The sequence below is a fragment of the Jaculus jaculus genome, chromosome 3, assembly GCF_020740685.1.
Source record: "Jaculus jaculus isolate mJacJac1 chromosome 3, mJacJac1.mat.Y.cur, whole genome shotgun sequence".
In the NCBI taxonomy this organism is placed as follows: domain Eukaryota; kingdom Metazoa; phylum Chordata; class Mammalia; order Rodentia; family Dipodidae; genus Jaculus; species Jaculus jaculus.
Window position 1 is genome coordinate 134,145,260 of NC_059104.1, and position 23,518 is coordinate 134,168,777.

The following is a 23,518-nucleotide window of genomic DNA, read 5'->3' on the forward strand; positions in this document are numbered from 1 at the left end:
TCTTTGAAATATTAGTAAAGTTCTGTAGTATTCTATGTATGAGGTTTATATACTTTTCATGAAATATATAGCTCCTATAAATTTTCTAACAGCTGTTGCTAATTTATGGAAATGCAATTAAAATTTTATAATGGTCTCCTGTGTAGATACATTGCTACAAACCCCCTCATTTTTTCTAATAATCTGTGTATGTTTTTCTCATTTAAGCCATAGATTTGTTATGATTTCCTATGTTCTCTATGGCATCTGGGAATAATTTTAACATATGTGTGCATGCATGCATGGTGTATGAATGTGTGTAGGCATCACTGAATTTGATTTTCTAATAGCCTGGTTGGGAGTTCAGAGTCTATATTCATGGCCAAAATGGACCTATAATTTTCCCTTCTTATACTGTCTTTGTCTGGCTTTAATATTATGCTGGCCTCATAAAATTTTACTCTTTCTCTGTTCTCTGGAGAAGTTTGTGCAAGACTGAGAAGATCCACCCCATGAACTTTCAGTAGAGCCCACCTATAAAACTGTCTGGGCCTCTTTAGTGTGAGAAAGATGAATGTCTAGCTATTGCTTTGATGACTTTAATGGAAGATCTGACTAGTCCTGAAAGCATTTCATTTTAGATAGTCTTCATAAATGATAACTTTTTAGTCATTTGTTCATCTTACCTTAAGTTTTCAATTTTATTAGCTTAATGATATTGAGAGTGTTTTCCTTTCTATCTTTTAAGCCTCAGATTGATCTGTAGTTATATTTCTTTTCATTTGCAATGTTGCTTGCTTGAGATTTGTCTCAATTTTTGCTTTATCAAAAATTTATCTCATGTGCTTGCTTCAGCAGCACATATACTAAAATATATATATATATATCTCCTGCTAGGTTTTTAAAGAACTGCCTTCGGATTTAATTTTTTTCTTTTATAGATGTGTTTTTTTGTGTTGTGGAGTTTTTTCTAACTTTAACTTGCTTCTTTTCTGTTTTCTTAATTTTTTTTTTTACAAAGAATCTTTTGCTCTCATGAATTTCTGTCATTAATTATTTATTTGAGAGACAGAGGGGAAGAGAGAAAGAGAGAATGAGCACACCAGGGCCTCCAGCCACTGCAAATGACTCCAGATGCATGCACTACCTTGTGCATCTGGCTAACATGGGTACTGGGGAATAGAACCTGTGTCCTTAGGCTTCAGAGGCAAGTGCTTTAACCACTAAGCAATCTCTCCGGCCCAAATTTCTATCATTTTTATGACTTTCAGAGATTATGTATCTTCCCTTCCAACATCATTTTCACTTGTGCTCCTGAGTTGTCCCAATATTGCCATTATTCTATTTCTGAGAATTGTCAATCCTTACTATGAATTTTTTTGACCAGGTTATATAAGCATATGTGCTAATTTTCCAATGTGTGGGATTTTTCAATATTTTTCTTGATTACTAATATCTTATTTAATTGCTTTGAGATCAGAGAATATTCTTATAAATCAGCTCCTTGACATTGGGGAGATTTGCTCAAATTCTGGGACCTGGTCAGCCTCTGAGGAAGAATGTTCCCCGCCGTTGTTGGGTGCAGAGGCAAGGCTGGAGGAACACACCTCTTGGCAGAGTGGCTCAAGCTTCTGCCCCAGTGACTTGTGTCCAAACGACCTGGGTTGAGGTATGGCCCTGCACCTGTGGTCTCTGATGTCGGCAGCAGGTTTCTTCACTAATCCTGGTGGTGAGGAGCGTTTGGCCTGAAAGTGGGAAGAGCCTGGGCAGACGGGGCAAATGGATGCTGTCAAAGAAGGCCAGGGCATGGTGTTAGTCCTCTGCAGAAAGAGGAGGAAGATTGAGGCCAGGATCAGAGGCCTTGAAAGGGCCCCTCTCTCAGCTTCAGCATAGAAACTCTTCTGGGGTGAAAAAGGAGAGGCACCCATAGGAAGGGTGCTGAGGGCTCAGAGCTGAGTGGGCTTGGGTTCCGGGTCAGAGATTGATCGCTGAGAAGGAATCCTGTGTGATGAGTCCCAGGGCTGCAAAGGTGGCAGTGATTCGGTGGTAAGGCAGTCTTTAGCTGTGTGGAGACTGGAAGAGTAGGGCTAGCAGAAGGGGAGTGGGCAGGCCATCTGGGGTCTGAGCAGAACATGGCTGACAAAACTGTTCAAATGATCATGTTAGAGCCAGGTGTAGTGGCATACACCTTTAATCCCAGCACTTGGGAGGCAGAGGTAGGAGGATCACTATGAGTCAAGGCCACTATGAGACTACATAGTGAATTCCAGGTCAGCCTAGGCTAGAGCAAGACCCTACCTTCAACAACAACAACAACAACAACAACAACAACAAAGAGATCAGGTCATATTGGAAGACTAGACCATGGAAGAACCATGGCCAGGGATATTCACAGCTGCTGAGATGGAATGGTCAGGAGGGCCATTTACCTGGACATCAAAGTTGTGTGCCAGTGGCAGAAAAGTGACAGAACAGGGAAGTTGTCCCACTGACAGTGACGTAGGGAGGGAAAGCAGTGGTGATGGGTCAGGAAGGTTTCAAAAATGGAGCCCCAGGAAAAACCATGACCACCTTGTTGTCTCGGAAGCCTACTTCCTTGGTGAGGTGACCTTGGTACTGGAACAATTGTACAAGCCAGGAAGTTTCAGAGAGCACAGGGAAGAGCCATGGGGCCTTAAGCCAGGGCACCAGGACTAAGAAAGCAGGACACATACTATTTACTCCTGAGGATTATCAACCAGCTAAGCCAAGAGGGCTCGGGGAGGAGAAGTAGCCTGAAGAGGTCTGATGCATAGAATGAGGCGCCTACATCTGGGACACATTATGGGTGTGAAGTGAGAGAGACTATGCTGTCACACTGAAGGGCAGCCAAACTCAAGAGCTGGATGAAGCAGGAGATATAAGAAGCTGGCCAATCTGGGGGTCCCACTCACCCTACTGTAACTTCCTGGTCACCTAGACTTTCATCTGCAGATGCTTTGGGGCTGGGGCAGTCTGTGAGACAAGCTGTGTTTTCACTTGCTCACGCGGTCGCAGTCTGTGCAGAAGCGGAGGAGCTTCAAGCGCAGCCATGCTCCTCAGACACGCGGCACGCGGAACATACAGCTGTCCGTAGTCAACCTCCAGGCACATAAGCTCTTTCAGGGGAAGATGAGTGGGGCGCGGTGGGTAATCAAACGGAATGGGAGCAGTTTATTTTCCTTCAAGTGAGGTGGATAGGGAGGAATTATGTAGAAGCTGACAGAAAGGGACCAAACACTGCTAAATTTAGCCTGGATTCAGGAAAGAAAGAGGTTACAGAGTGGTGTAGCGAGTAATTATACCTGCTTCTGAGAACCGGAGTGATCATTTCACAAAGTCTGTGTCTCGTTGACACTAGAGAGAAATATAATGGAATGCATCTTTGAAAAAAGCCAATCTGCAAACAGCCTTTGGCACCACCAGATGGGTTGTGGTGACCTGGCCTCCTCTGAGGAGAGGCCCCAAGGGGGATGTACTCTGGGAAAAGCAGGCCAGGGGACAGTCCATGGAGATGGAAGATATTTGTGGAGGTGTGTGGATATGATTCGAGCCAGGACCTTGCTTGGGTCTGCAGAGGGCCCTTGTGGGAAGCCAGGTCACATGGTGGGTCAAGGTCTGTATAAAGCCAGGGTTACACTGCCTAGCTGGCTTGTGTAGGGCATCTGGGCTTGTGCACCAGACCAAAGCCATGCAAAAAACCTTTTAACATGCTGGCTGCCTACTGCAGTGACTCAAACCCACACAAGGGGCAAAATGATGATGCAGCACTGGAACTGGCTTTCACAGCAGTGTTTTCTGCCACCACAGCCTGTGCCCGCCCACCCTGTGATCACTGGGGGAACTTACTGGTCACTCTCTGAAAGAGGACACCTGCAGCCACATCAGGTCCTCACTGCATGATGCCTGGTCATGTGACAGGTAGCCATGGAGCCCTCAGAAAGCAAGCTATGTTGGGTTACTGTGTCATGAGTCACTGAAAGCATAGCTGGAGCCAAGCGCACCTCTGGAAGGGACGTGTCATGAGCATCAGGTGACAAGGGTACTGGAGACACCAGCTGTCAGCTCTAGCGGGCAGTTCACATACATCAGTCATGATTTCAAAGACCCGGATGAGCAGCTCCCGCACGCCAAGTGAATTTGTCTTCACAGACTTGTGAACATAAGAGATGACATACGGCATGAATTTGTTTTACAGAATCAGAAGTCTGGGTCTTAAAAAAAAAATGTTTCAGCCTGGAATCAGACATATATTACAGACTCATAACAGTATGTAAAAGCAAATGGATAAGAAATAAGTTCATTTCAGGGAACTAGAAATTACAGTGGATTGCTAGGCATAGATGATGTCATGTGTCTGCAGGTAACAATCTGGGGTGCCTATACATAGCTTTATATCCCATCACCCTTCTCTGCTCCCACTGCCTCCAGATACCAGCCTGGACAGCAAGGTTCACCTTGACCTTTTGGAGCTCTGTCTAGGTGGGATTATGTTTCCCACAGAGACCAAAGGTAAACAGTACAGTTAGTCATTACTTGGTAACTATAGAAGACTGGTTCCAGGGTCCCCCAAGTACCCAAATCTGTGGATGTTCAATTCTGTTATGTGAAATAATATGGCATTTATGTAGAACTCACACACATTCTTCTATATACTTTAAACCATTTCTAGGTGACCTATCCCTAGCAAAATGTAAACACAATATAAATAGTTACATTGTATTGTTTAGAATAAATACAAGCAGCTGGAGAGATGGCTCAGTGGTTACCAGTGACCTCACTTGCCTAGAATAAAGACAAGGAAAAAGTCTGTGGATGTTAGTACCATTACAAGTGCAATGATCACAGGCCTAGTTTGTAGTTAGTATATGTTAGTAACTGTAATTTTGTTTACTGAAAAGTTAGTTAAATGCACAGAGGCAGAGTTCAACAAGATTCAGAAGGCTGACTATTTACTTAAAAAAAATTGAAATTGGGGGGCTGGAGAGATGGCTTAGCAGTTAAGCACTTGCCTGTGAAGCCTAAGGACCCTGGTTCGAAGCTCCATTCTTCAGGACACACGTTAGCCAGATGCACAAGGGGGCACACACATCTGGAGTTCATTTGCAGTGGCTGGGAGCCCTGGCACACCCATTCTCTCCCTCCCTCTCTCTCTCTCTCTCTCTCTTTCTGTCTCTCTATCTGCCTCTTTCTGTCTCTGTCACTCTCAAATAAATAAATAAAAATGAACAAAAAATATTGAAATTGGGCCTGGTGTGGTGGCTCATGCCTTTAATCCTATCGCTTGGGAGGTAGAGGTAGGAGGATTGCCATGAGTTCGAGGCCACTCTGAGACTACATAGTGAATTGCAGGTCAGCCTGGGCTAGAGTGAGACCCTACCTCACAAAACAAGAAAAACAACAACAACAAAAAAAAAAAGAAATTAAAAGGCAAATAGAATTTATTTTCTAACTTTGCAACCAACTTAATTGCAACCTGTTTTCCTCCCAAAGTACAGGGCCCTGTAGAGTATTTCTGTGTATCATGCCACATACATTGTCCCTCCCAGAGGACTTGGGCAGGAGAGCTTTGGTGTCCCCACTGCATAGAAAAAGAAATGAAGAGGCTGAAGAAATGGCTTAGTGATTAAGGAACTTGCCTACAAAGCCTAAGGACCCACGTTTGACTCTCCAGATCCCACATAAGCCAGATGCACAAGGTGACACAGATGCACAAGATGGCGCACACATCTGGAGTTAGAGTGCAGCAGCTGGAGACCCTAGCATGACAATTCTCTCCCTCCCCCGCTCTCTCTTGCTCTCCTTTCTCTCTCACACAAAAATTAAAAACATAAGTAGATAAAAAGAAATGAAAGCAAGAAGACATTAAGGAACTCCACATTGAGTCTCTTCATTTAAACAGTTAGGTTTCAGGCATGAGCAGTCAGGCTCCATGGCCAAGCTCTCCCTCAGCTGCTGAGTTGGGTCCTACTTGGAGTGTCCTCTGAGGTCCATACAAGGCCATGACTGGGAGATGACTCCCCATTTCACTTGTATCCTCCCTGCTCCCAACTTCAGCCCCATCTTTTCTTGAAAGAGCAGTAGAGATGGTGTTCTCTCCCCTAAGCCCCTAATCATGCTGGACCCTGTTGGCATCTTAGGGTGACTTTTGGCAGATGGCCGAACCTCTGGACAGCCTCTGAACCTGAGGTGAGCAAGGTGGCTTCTTTGTGAGTTTTTCATCTCGCTCTGTGGTATTTGCTCTTACTGTTCTGTCCTCTGCACAGAGGCCCTGATGGATTTCCCATGCCTAGAAATGGTGCTTGCTCAAGCAGCTGCTGAAGTCGTTGTTGGGAGAGGTAATGAGCAGGTGCCGGTGGAGACCTTCTCAGTGGATGGAGAAGATGAGGACTTGGATCCAAGAGGAAGGGGAAAGAATGGCCAGGGCTGCCCAGTAGTGAGGGCACACGTGACCATGAGCAGACATGCAAGGAGAGACTGCAGAGAACTGAATGGGTGGGTCTTCCTCGGGTACCTGGTTTGCAAGATGCTGTTGTGTGCCTTGTCTCAGGGAATCAAGAGTGGAGGAGACACAATAGGATGGCCTGCTTTCTCTTGCTTTACTTTCATAAATTAGTACTTCAGAGGTTTTGCTTTAAATATAGAAGTTCTGCCAAAATCATTTATTAGCAAATATTATATAAACTGCAAATGTTAACATGAAATGAAAGAAGATCCAAACCAAAGCTGCTGCCCCTTGGAAGCAGAGAAACTGAGGCTGGTGAGGGAGCAGAGAAGGCTAGGGCCCTGTCCCCTGCCTCCTCAGCACACCAAGGCATTCCAAATGCCATTTTGCAAGGGTGATCATGAAAACAGTTACACAGATGCATGATCCAGTGGCTTATGCTTTGCAAACAGAGCTCCTCCACTTGACCACTTGCTCAGTAGCTGCTCCTTTCTTTCCTTTTCTCTTCTTTCTTTCTTTTTTTTCCTAGGTAAGGTCTCACGCATCTCACTCTATCCCAGGCTGACCTGGAATTCACGAAGTAGTCTCAGGCTGGCCTCAAACTCATGGCAATAATCTTACCTTCTCCCATGTGCTAGGATTAAAGGCTGCTTTCTTTAAAAAAAACAATATTTTATTTGAGATAAAGAAGGAGAAGGAGGGAGGGAGGGAGAGAAGGCAAGAGAGATAATGGGTGTGTCAAGGCCTCCAGCCACTGCAAACGACCTCAAGACACATGTGCCACTTTGTATATCTGGCTTACATGGATCCTGGGGAATTGAACCTGGGTTCTTTGGCTTTATAGGCAAGCTCCTTAACCACTAAGCAATCTCTCTAGCCCTAGCTTCTTCTTAACCCTATGCACTGGCACAGGGTTAACGAAGCAGGAGGATGGGGCATGCCTCTGTGCATCTTTTGTTGGTGTTAAAATTTCTGCTGTCTTCTGGAACCCTCAGCTGCCTATATCAGTAGGACAAGCTCCCATGGGTCAGGCAATTGGTCACTGGGCTATCTGTGCTGCAGGCTTCAAGGCCATCTCTCAGGAAGGACATCGGGGTAAAGGAAGCTGAGCTCACAGTGTTTACAGTCATCTTATTGTCAGCTCAAGGCTGCAGAGTTACAATGGTTCCAAGGACTCAGGCCATTTCAGAGAGCATTGTCACCTTGTTCCTGTGTCATGTTTCCCTTTGGGAAGCCATATGGCGGGGATGAGAAGAGGGAGTTGGGCAAGGTGGTGCACACCTTTAATCCTAGGACTACAGAGTGAGTTCCAGTCCAGGTCAGCTGGAGCTGGAGTGAGACCCTGCCTTAAAAAAACCAAGGGGGAGGGAGGCGGGGGAGAGAGAGAGAGAGAAAGAGAGAGAGCAACAGAGAGAGAGAGAGAAACAGAGGAAAGGGCAGCAAGGAGCCACAGGTAGTTGGTAAGTCAAAGAGGTGGCGGGGCAGCATTGCTGCGCTCTGGTTTCTGTCCTCTGCTCCTTGGGCTTGGCTGCGCTTTCTTCCTCTCAGGTTCATGGAGCCACAGTCACCAGCATCCTGAGGGACACAGGAGACAAGGCAATTATAGGAAAGGTGGCGGGGCAGAACATAGAAGAGATTATTTTATGGTGAAAAGATATAAATAACACAAAGTGGGCCATCTTAACCATTTTCAGGTGCATAGCTCAGTGGCTTTAAGTACATGCATGTTGTGTAGCCATTCACCATCCACCATCCAGAACTCTTCATCTTCCCAAGCTAAAACTGGACTTGTTAAACCCCAGCTCTCCTCGCAGCTTGTGACAAACACCATTCTATTGTCTGTCTACTCTAGGAACGTCATAGGGGTGGAATCACAGTGTTTGTCTTTTTTGTGTCTGCCTTATTTCATGGAGCACAATGCCCTCAGAGTTCATCCATGTGGTAGGCTGCATCAGAATTTCCTTCCTTTCTACAGCTGAATAAGATTCCATTGTACATTGAGAATGCCACATCTACCCGCTCAGCCGCTGATGGACACTTGGGCCGCTCCCTCCCCGTGGCTGTGCACATGTCTCTTCTAGCGCCTGCTTTCACTTCTGTTGGACATGGGAGCTGCCTATTTTTAAAGTGAAAAGTTTGAAGCTTAATTCTCTGAAATATCTTTTAATTTCCCTTTGGAGAGCTACTCTCAAGTGAGGGAGTTTTGAATATTAAAATTTGGATCATTTCTCTCAGAAGAATAAATGCTCTGTTCTTCCTCCTTTAAAAAACTGATAATCTCCTGCCATGACTGTCCTGTAGGGAGTAGACCCAAATTGCAGCCCAGCTCTGGCCCTTCTTTCTAGAATGTTTGATATGGGTTCAAAAAGAGCTTCCTTAGGTTCTCAGCATAGGTTTGCTCTGGAACAAGTGGAGTAGCCATCCTCTGCAGGTGCGCTGTGCACAGCCGTATGTGTCCAAGGTCACATGCACACTTTATTGCATTAGCAATGAGAGATGCTCTTTGTTAAGAGCAAATTTGGGCCTGTACCAGAGTCTTCCCTGGTGAATTTTCCAGATAGGACTTTCTGAGGGTAAGGCTATCACCTTCTACACTCAGGAAGAAAAAAGTAAACAGGGTCCTCCTCAAGATAGGAAAGTCTGAAGCAATGTACCAACGTCAGCTGCAAGGGTCACAGGCTGCCAGCGGCCTGCAGTCATGTTTGGGGCAGGCTCCATCATGGTAGCAACATTTCAGATCAGTTACATTGTTAAAACCTTGGGACATCTTACAAACAATCTGAATGCTGGCTGCTCTGGAAAAGTTCCCCCAACAGTTCCCATACCCAACAAGATGTCCCTGAATGGGTCCTGAAGGTACTGGGAGAAGCTCTCCCAACTAAAAAGAACAGGACTGTAGGGATGGCTTAGTGGTTAAGGTATTTGCCTGCAAAGTCAAAGGACCCAGGTTCGATTCCCCAGGACCCATGTTAGCCAGATAGGGGGCGCATGCGTCTGGAGTTCATTTGCAATGGCAGCAGGGAACCAATCTTAGTACCAGATCAGCTGCAAGGCAGGCATCTTGTGGAGGAGTCCTGTGTCCTTTCAGAGCCTGAGGAGTCCAGCTTTGGAGATGTAAGAGACAGACCCAGGCCTCAAACAGCTTCTTTATCCCAGAGGTTACTTGCCCTGGAATAAATCCCTCTTTACCTCCTTTCCTTCCTTCCTTTTTTTCCTTTCTGTTTCTTCTACTGTATCCCACAGTCCCTCAAGTTCTGCTTCATTAGAGGAGGGAACAGTTATGTGATTCTAAGAACCCCCTGTAATTTGTAACACAGAGCTAGAGAAAGTCTTCAGAGAACAGCTATTGGAGTTAGAGCAGTTCACTTCTTATCTTTGAGATGATGAGGGCTATAAGAATTATTGAGAAAGGGGGCTTGAAGGTAGAGGTAGGTACCTTGTTTTATTGCAACTAAGTTAAAAAATTTGAAATGATTACAAACGTACAAAAAAGTTGAAATCATAAAACAACTTTGCTGCACTTTTAGTGCGAATTTTGCTGCCTTGGCAGCATCAGCCCCAACACCGCAGGGTGCCTTTCACCAACACAAAAACAGTCTCTACAGAACTGACCCTCTGACCTCACACCACTTTCCTAAATATCCAGGAGCAGCCTTCCAAGGTGCTGTAGTTTGGATGTTAAATGCTCCCCCAAAGGGACGTGTGTATCAGGATGGCGGAACCTTCAAGAAGAAGGGCCCCGGGGAATTCTTTAGGTTAGGGGGCATTCTCTCAAAAGGGGTTGGGGTACCAGTACTTGCCTCTCTTATCTTTTGTGATTTCTGTACAGGAGATGAGTAATTTTGCTCTGTCTCATCACAGGCAACCAGGGCTCCTTGATCAGGATTTGCAACCTCCACAAACTGCCAAGAAAAAAGTAGAGTTTTGTCTTTATAACTTAATTGTCTCAGGTATTTTGCTGACTCACACAGTAGGGGAGGATCCAGTTCAGAGTCAGGCTTTCAGTGTGGTCAGCAGGTCTCCTGAGCAGGGTAGGTGGGGGGACAAGATTAGACTGGCATTTGCCTTGGGTGCAAAATATAAGGTGGTGTCAAAAGATCCAAGTCGTCAACATTTTAATGCAGTATTTACGAAATTCATGCATATTGAGCCAAAAACCAAAAATTTAAAGCCTGGCTCAGTATGACTGGTTTGTCCTTTGACTCGGATTCCCGCGTAGCCTCGTGTGTGAATGATGTTGAGTCTGCACTCTAGGGCAGGGCTGTCCAACCTTTTGGCTTCTCTGGGTCACATCAGACAAAGACAGATTGTCTTGGACCACACATTAAATACAAGCATACATCACTATTTTCTTGACCTGTGACTTTTTGCATATTAGGCTAGTTGTTTTGGGGAACATTCCTTCACTTGAGTTTGTCCACTGAGTTCGTGCACTTGTGATGGAGATGGAGTGTCACAGAAGTGGCACTGTGTTCTCATTGAGCCTGACCATATCTTACCTGGTTATCTGTTGCTAATAACAATAGCACAAATTCAGTAAGTTATGAAGAAAAAGTGGTTTATTTTGGCTCAGGGTTCTGGGAGTCCAAAGTCTAGAGCCTGTATTGGTGATAGTCTTCTTGCAGGCAGAGTCCCAGAATGGTGCATAGTGTCACGTGACAGGAAACAGGAAGAGTGTGTTTGTGTATTCATGTGTCTCCCTCTTCAGTCATAGGGTCTCACTCTTGACCATAGCTAATTGTAATCACCTCTGTAAGACGACACCTCCTCTGAGCACCATCATGGTTGGATTAATTTCCATCCTCTGGATGTCTCACAGTGTGGTGGGGATTATCCTCTAACCAACATGAGTTTTGAAGGGTACCAAGCACATGGGACTCAACGTGACTATTGAAGGGTACCAAGCACACATGACTCATCGTGAATTTTGAAGGGTACCGAGCACATGTGACTTGACATGAGTTTGGAAGGGTACCCAGCACACGTGACTTAGGTTTGTTTGAACTCACCCTTGCTGGCATGCTAATTCAGGTGGTTTGATTTTTTTTTTTTTTTAGCAGACTTTGCACTATAAAATTTCTCCTTTTGCCCTTATGATTGTAACAGTTTTTTTTGTGTGTGTGTGGAATAGTACTTTGAAGCCATGTAAAAATAGCCAGTTACTCCTTTGGAACCCAGAATTGGTTATGAGTTCATTTGTATTTCAGGGACTCATGGTGTCCTGTTTAATTCAATGGGTTATAATCCATTAGAATGATTTTGTTTTGATATCCATCTTGTGCCCAGTTTGTTCAGTGAGTGCCTTTCCATCTGGCCTCTATATACCTTTAAAAGGTCTCTAGAGTTCCTTTTTCAAAATATTGTATTTATTTATTTGCAAGCAGAAAGAAAAAGACAGAGAGACACTGAGAGAGAATGGGTGCACCAGGGCCACTAGCCACTGTAAATGAACTCCAGATGCATGCACCAGTTTGTGCATCTGGCTTTGCATGGGTACTAGGGAATCAAGCCTGGGTCGTTAGGCTTTGTAGGCAAGCATATTAACCACAGAGCCATCCCTCCAGTCCAGTGTAGAGTTATTCAGGCCTTTTAGTGCCTTCTGTTGACACGTGATACTGTAGGTTCTTCAACCATTTCTCCATGGAGACTCGTTCTTTTTAGTAAGGAAATGGTATTTATAAGCACCAAGATCTGAGCTCTTGGTGAGCTCATTACTTTGGGGTTATTGTTCTTAGGCCTAGTGGGGACAGAAGGAGACTATAAGTCTATGTCTATGTGTGTGTTAAATATATTTTTTTTTTGATGCTGTTATAGAATGCCAGGGATGAACAACTTAAAAGAGGAAAGGTTCATCTCACTTTTGGAGGTTTTAGTCCATGGGCCTGTTGCTTTTGGGCCTGTAGCCAGACAGTGCATCCCAGTAGAAACGTTTGATGAAGCAAAGCTATTTACCTTATGGGACCAGGAAGCAAGAGGGAGAAAAGAGGGGCTGGGGTCCTATACCCCTTTAAAGGCTTGCCCCAATGACTTAACTTCCTTCCACTAGGCTGTACCTTTTAAAGGTTCTACCACCTCCCAAAGGCTGGTGACCAAGCCATTAACACATGGGCCTTTCAGGGACACTTACCCAAACCACAGTACACATACTGCATGTGTCGAGGTGGATATCAAATTCCAGTCCCACACCACAGAATTCTTCCTAGTTTCCACCTTGTATATGTTACAGCAATGAAAAGTGTGGCCACCTTTGCTCTTGATGGATTGATAAATTTGATCAACTCTTCTGTGGGTAATCAACATGCCTTGTTCTCTGATGCACCCCCCCACACACACACACCAGGTGGATGCCCTTCTCACCATGCTCAGACTCTGATGCCCAGAGTGGACTGTGCTACCCATGGGTTCCACTGGGCTTCCCTCCCCCCAACCTGGATGTTTCCTCACCTCCTGGGCTCCTGCAGTTCCTCTCCCTGAGCTACCCCAGGGTTCCCCTTTGGTCCTTCCCCACACGTGCTCCACTTTCCCGCATAGGATGGCTTTAGGATAGCCGGTTTCAGGAAAGAGTACATGCTGTAGTTTTTAAGTCAAAACAAAACTACCACAGGACCGCAGGTATTAGGAATGAGGTTCAATGATACATTTCATACAGCCACAACCTTGCCTAGTCAGTGATTTCCTTTGGTGCTCTTCAAAGTAGAGGTGGCAGAACTGTGGACATGACAGGTAGGTACAGGCCAAGGCCAAGTGCGTGGTCAAGCATCCTCACCAGAAGCTAGATCATTTGCTTTGGCAATGAAGAGGAGAGAAAATGAAGTCTACTAAGTAAAAATTAATGGTTTTTCAGGAATTTGTAGGAAGTTGGGTAGCTTAATTGCACAGTTTGGGTGTATACGTGTTGGAGGAAAGTAATTTTAAGGGACTGGGAAATTGTGCAATATCTTAGCTTGGGTCAGGTTTGTAATTATTGCAATAACTGAACATGGCTGTGTGTGTATGTGACTGAAATGGGAAGCAGTTTGTAAAAAGTGCTTAAAAAAAAAACAACAAAATGTCCATTCTGTCTCTATGGACTTCCTTAATTATAAATACCAGGTAGCCCAGTGCTGGCTAAATATAGGTTTGGTGGCCATCTCTATTTATAACGTTTTTAGGAGGAAGTCACCAGAGCAATTCAGAATTAATTTGGTGTGTAGGGTTTTATGGGCTCTAATTAGTTACGTGTTTTTTTTTTTTTTTTTAAGCAGACCAACTGGGATCAATAGCATTATATAACTGAACCCAGGCAACCATGACTTTAGACATGGACTCTTCCAGAAAGCAAAGGCCTTTGGAAGATGTCAGCCCTGAAGAAAGACAAGCAGCTCTGGAAGCCAGTGGCAGCTGTGAGGAGGATGGAGTTTGGGACATCTGTTTCTAGCCAAGGGCAGGCTCTGGGAGTGATAAAGTGAACAGGTTTTTTGTTATTGTTGTTTTTTCCCTGCAACATCAGAAACCTCACTTTAGCCCATTCATTTCTGCGACCTTGAATTGTGACATCTCCTACTGCTTATCAGCTCTTCCCGAAAACAGCAAGATATTTCGCCTTGCTGGCCTGAGGAGGTGGGGTGGTTTTTATGGACAGACAGAAGTATGGACTTAGCCAACTGCCCAATAAGCAGCTTGCTGGCCCCAGGGCTAACAGTCTTGAGCCTATGTCTGCAGTCACATCCTGAGGAGACTGTAGTAGGCAGGTAGATCTTTGGAACGCTCAGATGACATTTGGCAGTGGCATTGCTACACTGGACACAGATCGATTAGATGGGGGCTTTCCTCCCCCATTCCTTGAAGTGATGCATCTTCACCTTTTCTTCAAGGAGGCCGAGCAAGTGCTAGCAAGCAGCATTCACTGCACGTCAGACCCCACACCTGTTCTGTACAAACAGTGAGAGAACTTGAAGCTTGACCTAAAATAAAAACGCAAGTGACAAGTCAGGGTGTTCCTCTCCCCCTTGGCTCTGCCCCTCCCTGTGCAGGCTGCTTACACTCCTCCACACCTGTGGATCAGAGCTGTCCCCTCCACAGGAGGCCGGGTCAGGTGCGCTCGGCAGAGTGATGAACCTCATTCAGCTGAGTGGGGAGAACTGTGCTTTCAACAGCAGAGGCTGGATGTGCCCAGCCTGCAAGTGCAGTGCATCTCTGAACCCAGCACAGCACACTCTAGCCTCAAGACTGCGTTGGGAGGGGAATGGCTGGGAGAGAGCCCAGTGACAAGACGGCTGTGCCCAGGATGGGAGCTAGTACAGATGGGCAACTCTGCCTCCAGACTCAGACCTCAATGAACTGCTTTACATAGATGGAGTGGGAGAGACACCTCCTCTACCTGGTGCCTCTTGGAACTGCAGTTCTGGGATTCTGTTTCACTACATATTGTTGGAACTCTTTCTGCGTACCAGAGGCTCTGAGGATCGACAGGTGCCTTAGTTCTTGTTGAGGAGCTAAGAGGGAAGAATGACAAAAGCCACGACAGTCACATATGTGCAGACTGGGCCTGGGAAGTCTGGGAGGGCTTTCTGGAGGGAGCAACAGCTGAGGAGAAGGGTGACTGTAGTAGTAGGAGTTAGTGGGGTCAGTGTGAGGGTCTGCTGTGGGCATGCTGGACAGAGGTGTGCAGCAGTGAGAGAGCGCAAGGGTCCCTGAAGGGCACAGAGTAGTGGTTAGAGAGGTGACCTGGCTTAATTATGGAGACCTGTGACAAGCTGATGCTATCTTCCAAGACAAGGAGTTGCAGAATCAAAGTGACAGTGCAGGGTCTCAAAAGACAAGAGGCCTGCATGGCCATGCCAGGCCCAGTCAGAACGGCAGACCTACCTGGGACAGGGGGAACAGACTGTTGAGAAGGTCACTTTGGGAGGGTCGGTGGTACCTCCTACCATGACAGGGAGTTCCTTGGAAGGAAGGACAGGTTTGGGAGGGAGTGGAGGCAAGCTCACTCTGATGGGTGCCTCAGCAGTGGCAAAGTCACCTGCTGACTTGAGAATGTGGCCCAACCCCAGCATGTGTCAGCCATCATACTGCAGAGTTTTGAAATCCTCCTGGGGTAGGGAGGCTCCTGGGCCTGGAAGGCAGAAGGGACTGGCCTCCAGGGTGAATGGAGGAGCAGCCTCCGGGGAAGGGCTTGGCCTCTCCTGGGCAGTCACTTGCTTCAGAACCCACCAGCTGCCCACCAACCCAACTTCTGAGGTCGGAACTTCTATCTGGGGTCAGGCCCGGCCCATAGCAGGTTTGCTGGGCCTATATGTCTGGTTTTAAAGTGCACTGAGATGGGTAGCTACGGATTCAGGGGTTTTGAATTAGGTCAGCCAGAGTAGGCCCCAGTGCCTAGTTAGATGCAATGGCTGTGGGAAAACCAAGGACTTGGCTGGCTGAGTTTCAGAGTTCAGGGTTCATGAACCTTACATAAATGCACAATACTCATATACATACACACAGTGATACACATACATAAACACACTGAGTGCCTAGGAATTTACATATGCAAATATGCATCTGAATATATTTATAATATTCACAAATAAACACACACCTGTTTACTTATACTTGAATGCTTACATACAAGCACACATTTGTTACATCTACATATATCTGAATATATTATATAAATGCATATTAAACATTTGTATGTTTGTATACATACACACACCTAACAGTACAGGTCTACACACAACACTTGAACATCTATCTACACAGAGGCACAATGGAATATGAATCATTGAGCTTAATGCATAGCTCTTGTGATTCCCCTTTTGGAGCACAGGAGAGTAAGCAGTTGCTGAGATGTGTGGCTGTGTGCAAAAGAACCCGCTATTGAAGATAGATGCCAGATGCTTGGTAACTACTGGTCTTTAACTGTTGATGGCTAAAGGTCCTGGCTGTTGTTAGCATAATAGGTAGTCTTGAAGAGGTGACTTCATTGTTCTGTGTCTGAGATTCCCTGCCTGTAAGACAGACGAGGTCTGTCCTAACACTTAGCTCCTAGGGCCTTACTGCCTGGGATGGATGGGTGCTCCTCTAGCATCGTCTGCTGAGCTGGGAGCACTCAGTGGAAGCTGGGGACAGGAGAAGGGGCCGGGGCTGCTATTCCCCATAATTCCATATCCTTCTGTACTTTCTTTATAGTACACCATGTCTACTACAGCATTCTGTTAAGGAGAATTAAACTATGTTTGACTCTGTGCACTGTGGGTTCTTTGATCTCATTTCTTCCAATGTTCTGGTTGAAAACATTTAGTTAGCCCTTTAATAACATTTTAATGATGTTACCAGTTTTATCAACTAATGTATATAGTTACATATTGATGTTGACTAGCGAAACGTAAACATTTGATATTCAGCAAATTGTTTGCTTTATTGGATATTGTGCTAAGGGACTGGCTCCAACCAATGCACTGTGAAAATACTATGGGCAAGAAAGAGTAAAAGCATGCATTGAAGTTTTATGTTGTAGTTCAAGAAGCAATGCCTCACAGAGCAACAAGCAGGAAGCTTTGCTAATGAAGAGCAGATGGAGGGCTGGAGAGATGGCTCAGATGTTAAAGTGCTTGCTTGCAAAGGCTGACAGCCTGGGTTCGATTCTCCAGTACCCACGTAAAGCCAGATGCACTAAGTGGCACACGTGTCTGGAGTTCCAACAAGAGGCTCTGGCATGTCCATTCTCTCTTACTCTAGCGCTCTCTCCATCCTTCGCTCTCTTGCAAATAAATAAATAAAAATATTTTTTAAAAAGAGCAGATGGGGCTGGAGAGGTGGCTTAGTGGTTAGGCACTTGCCTGTGAAGCCTAAGGACCCTGGTAGGAGGCTCAATTTCCTAGTACCCACGTAAGTCACATGCACAAGGTGGCAGGTGTATCTGGAGTTGGTTTGCAGTGGCTGGAGTCCCTGATATACCCATTCTCTCTCTCTCTCTCTCTCTCTCTCTCTCTCTCTCTCTCTCTCTCTCTCTCACTTGCTCTCAAGTAAATAAAAATAAACAAGATTTTTTTTAAAAAAAATAGATGGAAGCCTGGGAAGGGCAAAGCAGAGCAGGACAGGCTAGTTTCCTACTCCCAGTGGCTGGCTGGCATGTGTGATGCCCACTGTATGTGTGATGCAGGCTACTCAAATACAGGTTTGAGGCATGGCATGCACACCCTGTGGCCAGTGGCCACAGCAGCAGAACTAGTGTTTGGCATAGACACAGCCCAGCCTGTGGTCCAGAGCTGAGCAGGAGGAGCAACTGCTTTAATGTCAATGTAAACATTGAACAAAACAAAGTGTTTCTGGGCTGTGGGTGTAGCTCAGTGGTATGCACCTAGCATGTGTGAGGTTCTGCATTTAATCCCAAGTGCCTACTCCCTTCCTTAATACCTTGAATCTAGAAAGGCTTCATGCTGCCTCCTCCTGCTTTTCTGTCTTCCATAGTCTCTCCTTATCCAAGGGTTCAATTACCCATGGCCAGCCTCAGTCTAAAGATAGCAAATGAAAATTTCCAGAAACAAGCAGTTTATAAATTTTAAATATAACTTGTATCACTTGTATATTGTAATTTTTCTATTTTGGTAGTGGTCTCTTACTATGCACAACTTAGGAATTAAAATTTCTCATAGGTATGTATGTATTGGGACAAAAATGTGGTGTCTGTGAGGTTTGATACTATATTTGGCTTCAGAGACCAACCAAGGATCTTAGAACAAACGCATCCCTCTTGGATAGGGGACTCCTGTATTCTTAGGAGTCTAGCTTCTGTCCATTTGATGCTAATGGTGTGCCAGAAGCAATCACCTTAAATATTAGTTGTGTGTCTCTATGTCATTGATCAGTCAAATGTTGTCTTTGAACAGAATGGGGAGGGTTACTGGTTCAGGACTTCGGCACCTCAGAGTATGACACTGGGCTTCACTCCCTGGGCTTCAGTCTCCCCATCTGCAATATCCTCATTTTACAGGTAGGCAGATCGAGTCAGAAGGTAGGGCAGTCAGATATCCTCCTGTCAAAACAAGAGAGTAAATCCGTCTCTGAAAGTGACCCTTTCTAAACCTGGGGTCCAGCCAGCCTGGCCTCCTAGCCTCTTTCCTCTTGAAGACATCCTAAGGTCTGAAGGAGCAATTTCCAAGATGAGGAAGCATGTATGGGAGCTAATGGTGGCCTGGCAGGTCAGGTGAGAATCCAGGAAGTCCTTGGACCGTGGAGGAGGAGCAGCAGGAAATGCCTGCATAGGTAAACAAGTGGGTGTGACTATGTGCCAGTGCCACTGAGAAGCAGGAGGCAGGAATGTGTGCAAAGGAGGCAAAAGCAAAGGCTCAAACAAATATTAGTCGACGCTGTTTATAGATGTGATATTCAAAGTGACCAAAAAGAGGAATTAGCCCAAGTGTCCATCGACAGGTTGATGGATATATATCCATACAATGGAGCATTCTTCTGCTTTAAAAAAACGGAAATTCTGACATGTACTACAGTGTGGGTGACCTTGAAGGCATGATGCCAACTAAGCAAAATAAGCCCAGCACAAAAGGACCAGTGCTGTACGACTGATTCCATTACAGTGGTCAAGTCCTAGCTAGCTTTGCAGGACAGGAGGATGGTCTTGGTTAGTATTCCCTCCTCTTCTGTATTGGGACTTAACCTTTTTGCTGAGCTGGATGTAAGTTTCCAAACAGATGTGTTGCTGGCTACTGCTGCCCCTAGAGGGCATTTCTTTGGCTGGCATTGTTGGGCCATCTGTTCCCTTCCTTGCTCAAAGAGATCAGCTCACTAAGTCCAGGCCCATTGCTAAGGATTATCATAGTGGTCCAGAGGCAGGGGTCTGTGTGTTCGGGGATTTATCTCAAAGGAGAGTGGCTGCCTCTGGCTTAACTCAGCTGCCCAAAGGCCAGGACCTTCCTGTCATGGGTCTGCTAACATTTAGTGGCTATGCAATTAATCCATTCACTTGCCAACTGAATATCATTCGGTTGCTTATTTCTCTCTTTCCCTGAAAGGGAGTTGAATGTCCAAAGTTAAAAGACCAAAAATTATGTAGCGCCTCTCAGGGATGGTGACTGCTTATTAAACACTGCTGTATGTTAAGGCTCCACTTCTGTGTTTAACAGCAGGTCTAGTATGCTTTAGGGGGAGTCTTTGGACACAGGTAGAAATTAAGTTGGTTGAAGAGTGAGCAAGTAACTTATCTGGAGGAAGAGGAATAAAAGTGCCTGTGTGCAAAGCAAAATAGAAATAAGATGATTACAAAAAAATAAAGTCTTGAGGTAGACAAGGAACTGAGAACCAGAACGGTAGAAAACGGCGTATTGAGTGCTGCCTGCCTGTTGGGAGCCCTGCTAGCTCTTTCGTATCTCACTGTCTCCCTAGACTCTTGAGTCTTGAAGCGGTCGGTCCTGCAAGGTGGTAGTGAGAAGTTTTATGAGGAAATGAAGGCTCAAAGAGGATAGATCCCTTAACTGAAAGAGGTCAAGTGAGGCGCACACCCAAATACAGCCCAAATGCACAGCATCCCAGACCTTAAGAGGGGGAGAGAGGGTCCTTGGAAGAAGAGCCAGAGACAGAATCTCAGTGTCCCTAAGCTCTGGGCTCTGTGTAGATGACACCTACTTTGATCTCCATGACGGTCATATTGTAGGCAACAGAAACATACTGTTGCAGCTCAAGTGGAACAGGAGATTCTTTATTTTAAAAACAAAAGGATATCTCTTAAACCCAAGAGCAAGAGGCAGCGCACTGCCAGGATGGCCGGTAAGGACAGCTGAGCAGTAGCAGAGAGATTGGTGGGCTCGCTCTTGTACACCTGCTCTATCTACTGGTATAAAGATGTGGAAACGGCTACTCACAACATCCAAGTCCTTCCAGTTTCTGCCTGGGACTGTCACCCTATTGGGCACAGGTGATAGACAGAATGGCTGTGAGCGAGGTTGGGGCAGCCAATAAGGTACTCATTGTTTGTTAAGTGGACTTTAGCCCTAGTTAAATAAATTCTAAGGTAATTAATGAACAAAAAGTTTATGGTAAGGAGTTTTGTTCCCATTTTACTCATCAAGGATTGAGATTTGCAAGGGTTGAATATCTCAGCCCAAAATCATGGAGCTAGTGGTAGGGAGGATTTGAACAAGGCTTATCTGACTAGAAATTCATGTGTAATCATCATATATTGTTTTTTCTAGAGGAGACTCATAATAGTATATATATATACTATCTACACAGATATATATAGTACTCTATAGTATATAACGTAAGTACCAATAGTTTATATATCTATATTATATGCATATAAATTATGTATGTAAGTACATAAACACATACTGTGTTCTTCCTATGTACACATTTCTATGATAAAGTTTAGTGTATAAATCAGGCACAGTGAAAGATGAACAAAATAATAGTGACTAGAATAATTATAACAATAGAGTATAAAACATGCTTATTATGCCTGGAATTTTCCACTTAATATTTTCAGACCAGTGGACTGACTACAGGTAACTCAGAAAGTAACAGTAATCAGAGGCCAAGAAGGGCAGCATGTGTGCATTCTGTGCACGTTCATCTGTGTTTTTAAAGTCTTCTTTCAAGGCTTTTCCAGAGCCAGTGACAGGACAGGAAGCTGGCCGCTAAGAACAGTGTCCTCATGCTCAAGGGCCATCTGACACCATGCAAAAGTCCACATGACAGGGAGGGCGCAAGGGTCAGCTCCTCTTGAGGACCAGGGATTGGGCACGTGTCTTCATTTGATTCCACCCAGTCTTCTAACTGAAATCTGCCCTGTAAAACTGTCCCTGCTAGAAACCCGGGGCACCCCAGGGGTGTGGTGTTCTCATCTGACCCTTTCACAATCCCAGAACAGATGGACCCGTGTGTTTTCATTGGCTCCCCTGTGCACTTGAGATGTCCGTTCTTAGAGATTTCAGTTTACCCATGGGGTGGAGAGGATGGAGCTTGTTTGTAATGAATATTTTGGTGGAGACCTGACTTGACACTAACTTAGCTACTTCAGGGATGCTTGACATGAAATGAACACTAATCCATGTCCAAAAACCTTGGCCCTGATAGTATAAACTTTGGATAGTATTAACATACCTCAACATCTGATGGGTGCTTCATGAGCAGCGTTTCCTAGGTTGTTTGTCTAAACAGCTATCTGAGCCCACCTTCCACTTCACAAACGCTCTCTGTTTGCAGAAACACAGGTGGGGAGCAGGGCAGGGGAGTCTGTTTCCTCTGGGAGCAGAATAAGCCTCAGACAAGGAGAAGAGTTTTGTGGGAAGGACAGTTTTTGAAGCTGTTTATAAGATATAATGCTAATAAACGATGTACTGCTTCTTGGTTTGCAGATTGGAAACCTGGAGGATTACTACCATTTTTACCATAGCAAGACCTTCAAACGATCGACCTTGAGTAGCAGAGGTCCTCACACCTTCCTCCGCATGGATCCTCAGGTACATGGGCCCCGCCCCCTCCTAAGGTCCGCCCTCCTGAGGAGATCTGAATTGTAGTGATCCTGTGGCCATGACCTTTTCATATCTACTTTGAATAAACCATGGTACAGATACAGCAATGTGTCAGACCACCTAAAGACCCTCAACGTTTGTGCCTCTTATCAGACTTGAGAATTGAAATACTTTAGTTGGAAACAGCATTCATGTGAGTGTGAATTGATCAATATTTTAAAAATCGTTAGGAAGCCAGGTGTGGTGGTGCATGCCTTTAATCTCAGCACTTGAGAGGCAGAGATAGAAGGATTACCATGAGTTTGAGGCTATCCTAAGGCTATATACATAGTGAATTCCAAAGCAGCCTGGGCTAGTGTGAGATCCAACATTGAAAAACCAAAATAATAATAATAATAAATAATAATAAGTAAATAAAAAAGTCATTGGACTAGAAATATCTCAGTGGCACAGAGATTGTCTACTGTGCACAAGACCCTAAGCTCCACTACTAGTACTTTAAAGTTAATTACTTTTAATTAAAAAATTAATGCAATAATTAAAGGAGATACAAAAGTTATTTTTACTCATAAAGTGACACTTTGTACTTCAAGCAACTATTTTAATAGCGAAATTAGAGATCAGGCAGACGTGTGTTCTGTGCATATTTTAACACACTTTTTTAAAAAATGTGTGCATAGTATTGTGTGGGGGGTGTGTGGTGTTTGCATGTGTCTGTGCTGATGAGGCACCCTGCACATGTGCTTGGGAGGACAGTGAGTAATATTGGGTGTCCCCTTCCATCACTCACTTGGCCTGTTTTTTTCTGGAGACAAGTCTTAACTGATTCGGAGCTTGCCATTTTTTTTTTTTTTTTGGAAGTTCCAGTGATGCTCTGGTCTCTGCTCCCTCCTATGGGACTGGAGTTATAGATATGCAGACATACAAGGCAAATGCCCATCTATTTACATGGGCACTAGGGTACCTGAACTTGGGTGGTCTCAGGCCCTCTTAGGCTCTCATGCTTGTGAAGTGCACTTAACCATTGAGTCATCTCTCTAGCCCCAATACTATGAAATATTTAATAGTTACTATGAATTTAAAAATTGAATTTAAGTTTTATGTGATATGTTTCAGATTAAAATGAATATAATTTGAAACGTCTCATATAATTCATATTTCAGGGGGCAGTTAACTATACTTTCTGCATCTATTGGAAATTGACCTTTGACAGTTACTGATTAGCAGATTTGGTAAGATTAGAAAAGTAAGACAGGGGCTGGAAAGATGACTTAGTGGTTAAGGTGCTCACCTGCAAAGCCTAAGGACCCATGTTTCACTCTCCAGATCCAACCTAAGCAGACACACAGAGGTGAGGCAAGCACAAGTTCACACATGCCCACTAGGTGGCACAAGTGTCCGGAGTTGGATTTCAGTGTCTGAGGCCCTAGCCTGCCAATACTCTCTCTTCCTTTTTTTCTAAAAATAAATAAATAAATAGATGGGAGTGGTGACACATATATTTAATCCCAGCACTCAGGAGGCAGAGGTAGGAGGATCGCTGTGAGTTCAAGGCCACCCTGAGACTCCATAGTGAATTCCAGGTCAGCCTGGGCTAGAGTGAGACCCTACCTCAAAAAAACCA

General features: G+C 44.9%; 1 protein-coding gene across 1 annotated transcript in view; it reads left to right on the plus strand.

Annotated features, from left to right (window-relative positions):
• Positions 1-23,518, plus strand: part of Pcsk6 (proprotein convertase subtilisin/kexin type 6) — a 205,664-nt gene that overhangs the window by 22,597 nt on the left and 159,549 nt on the right. Inside the window, exon 2 of the mRNA XM_045146095.1 lies at positions 21,778-21,882. Within this exon, the coding sequence (XP_045002030.1) occupies positions 21,778-21,882 (105 nt within the window). The remainder of the gene's footprint in view (positions 1-21,777; positions 21,883-23,518) is intronic.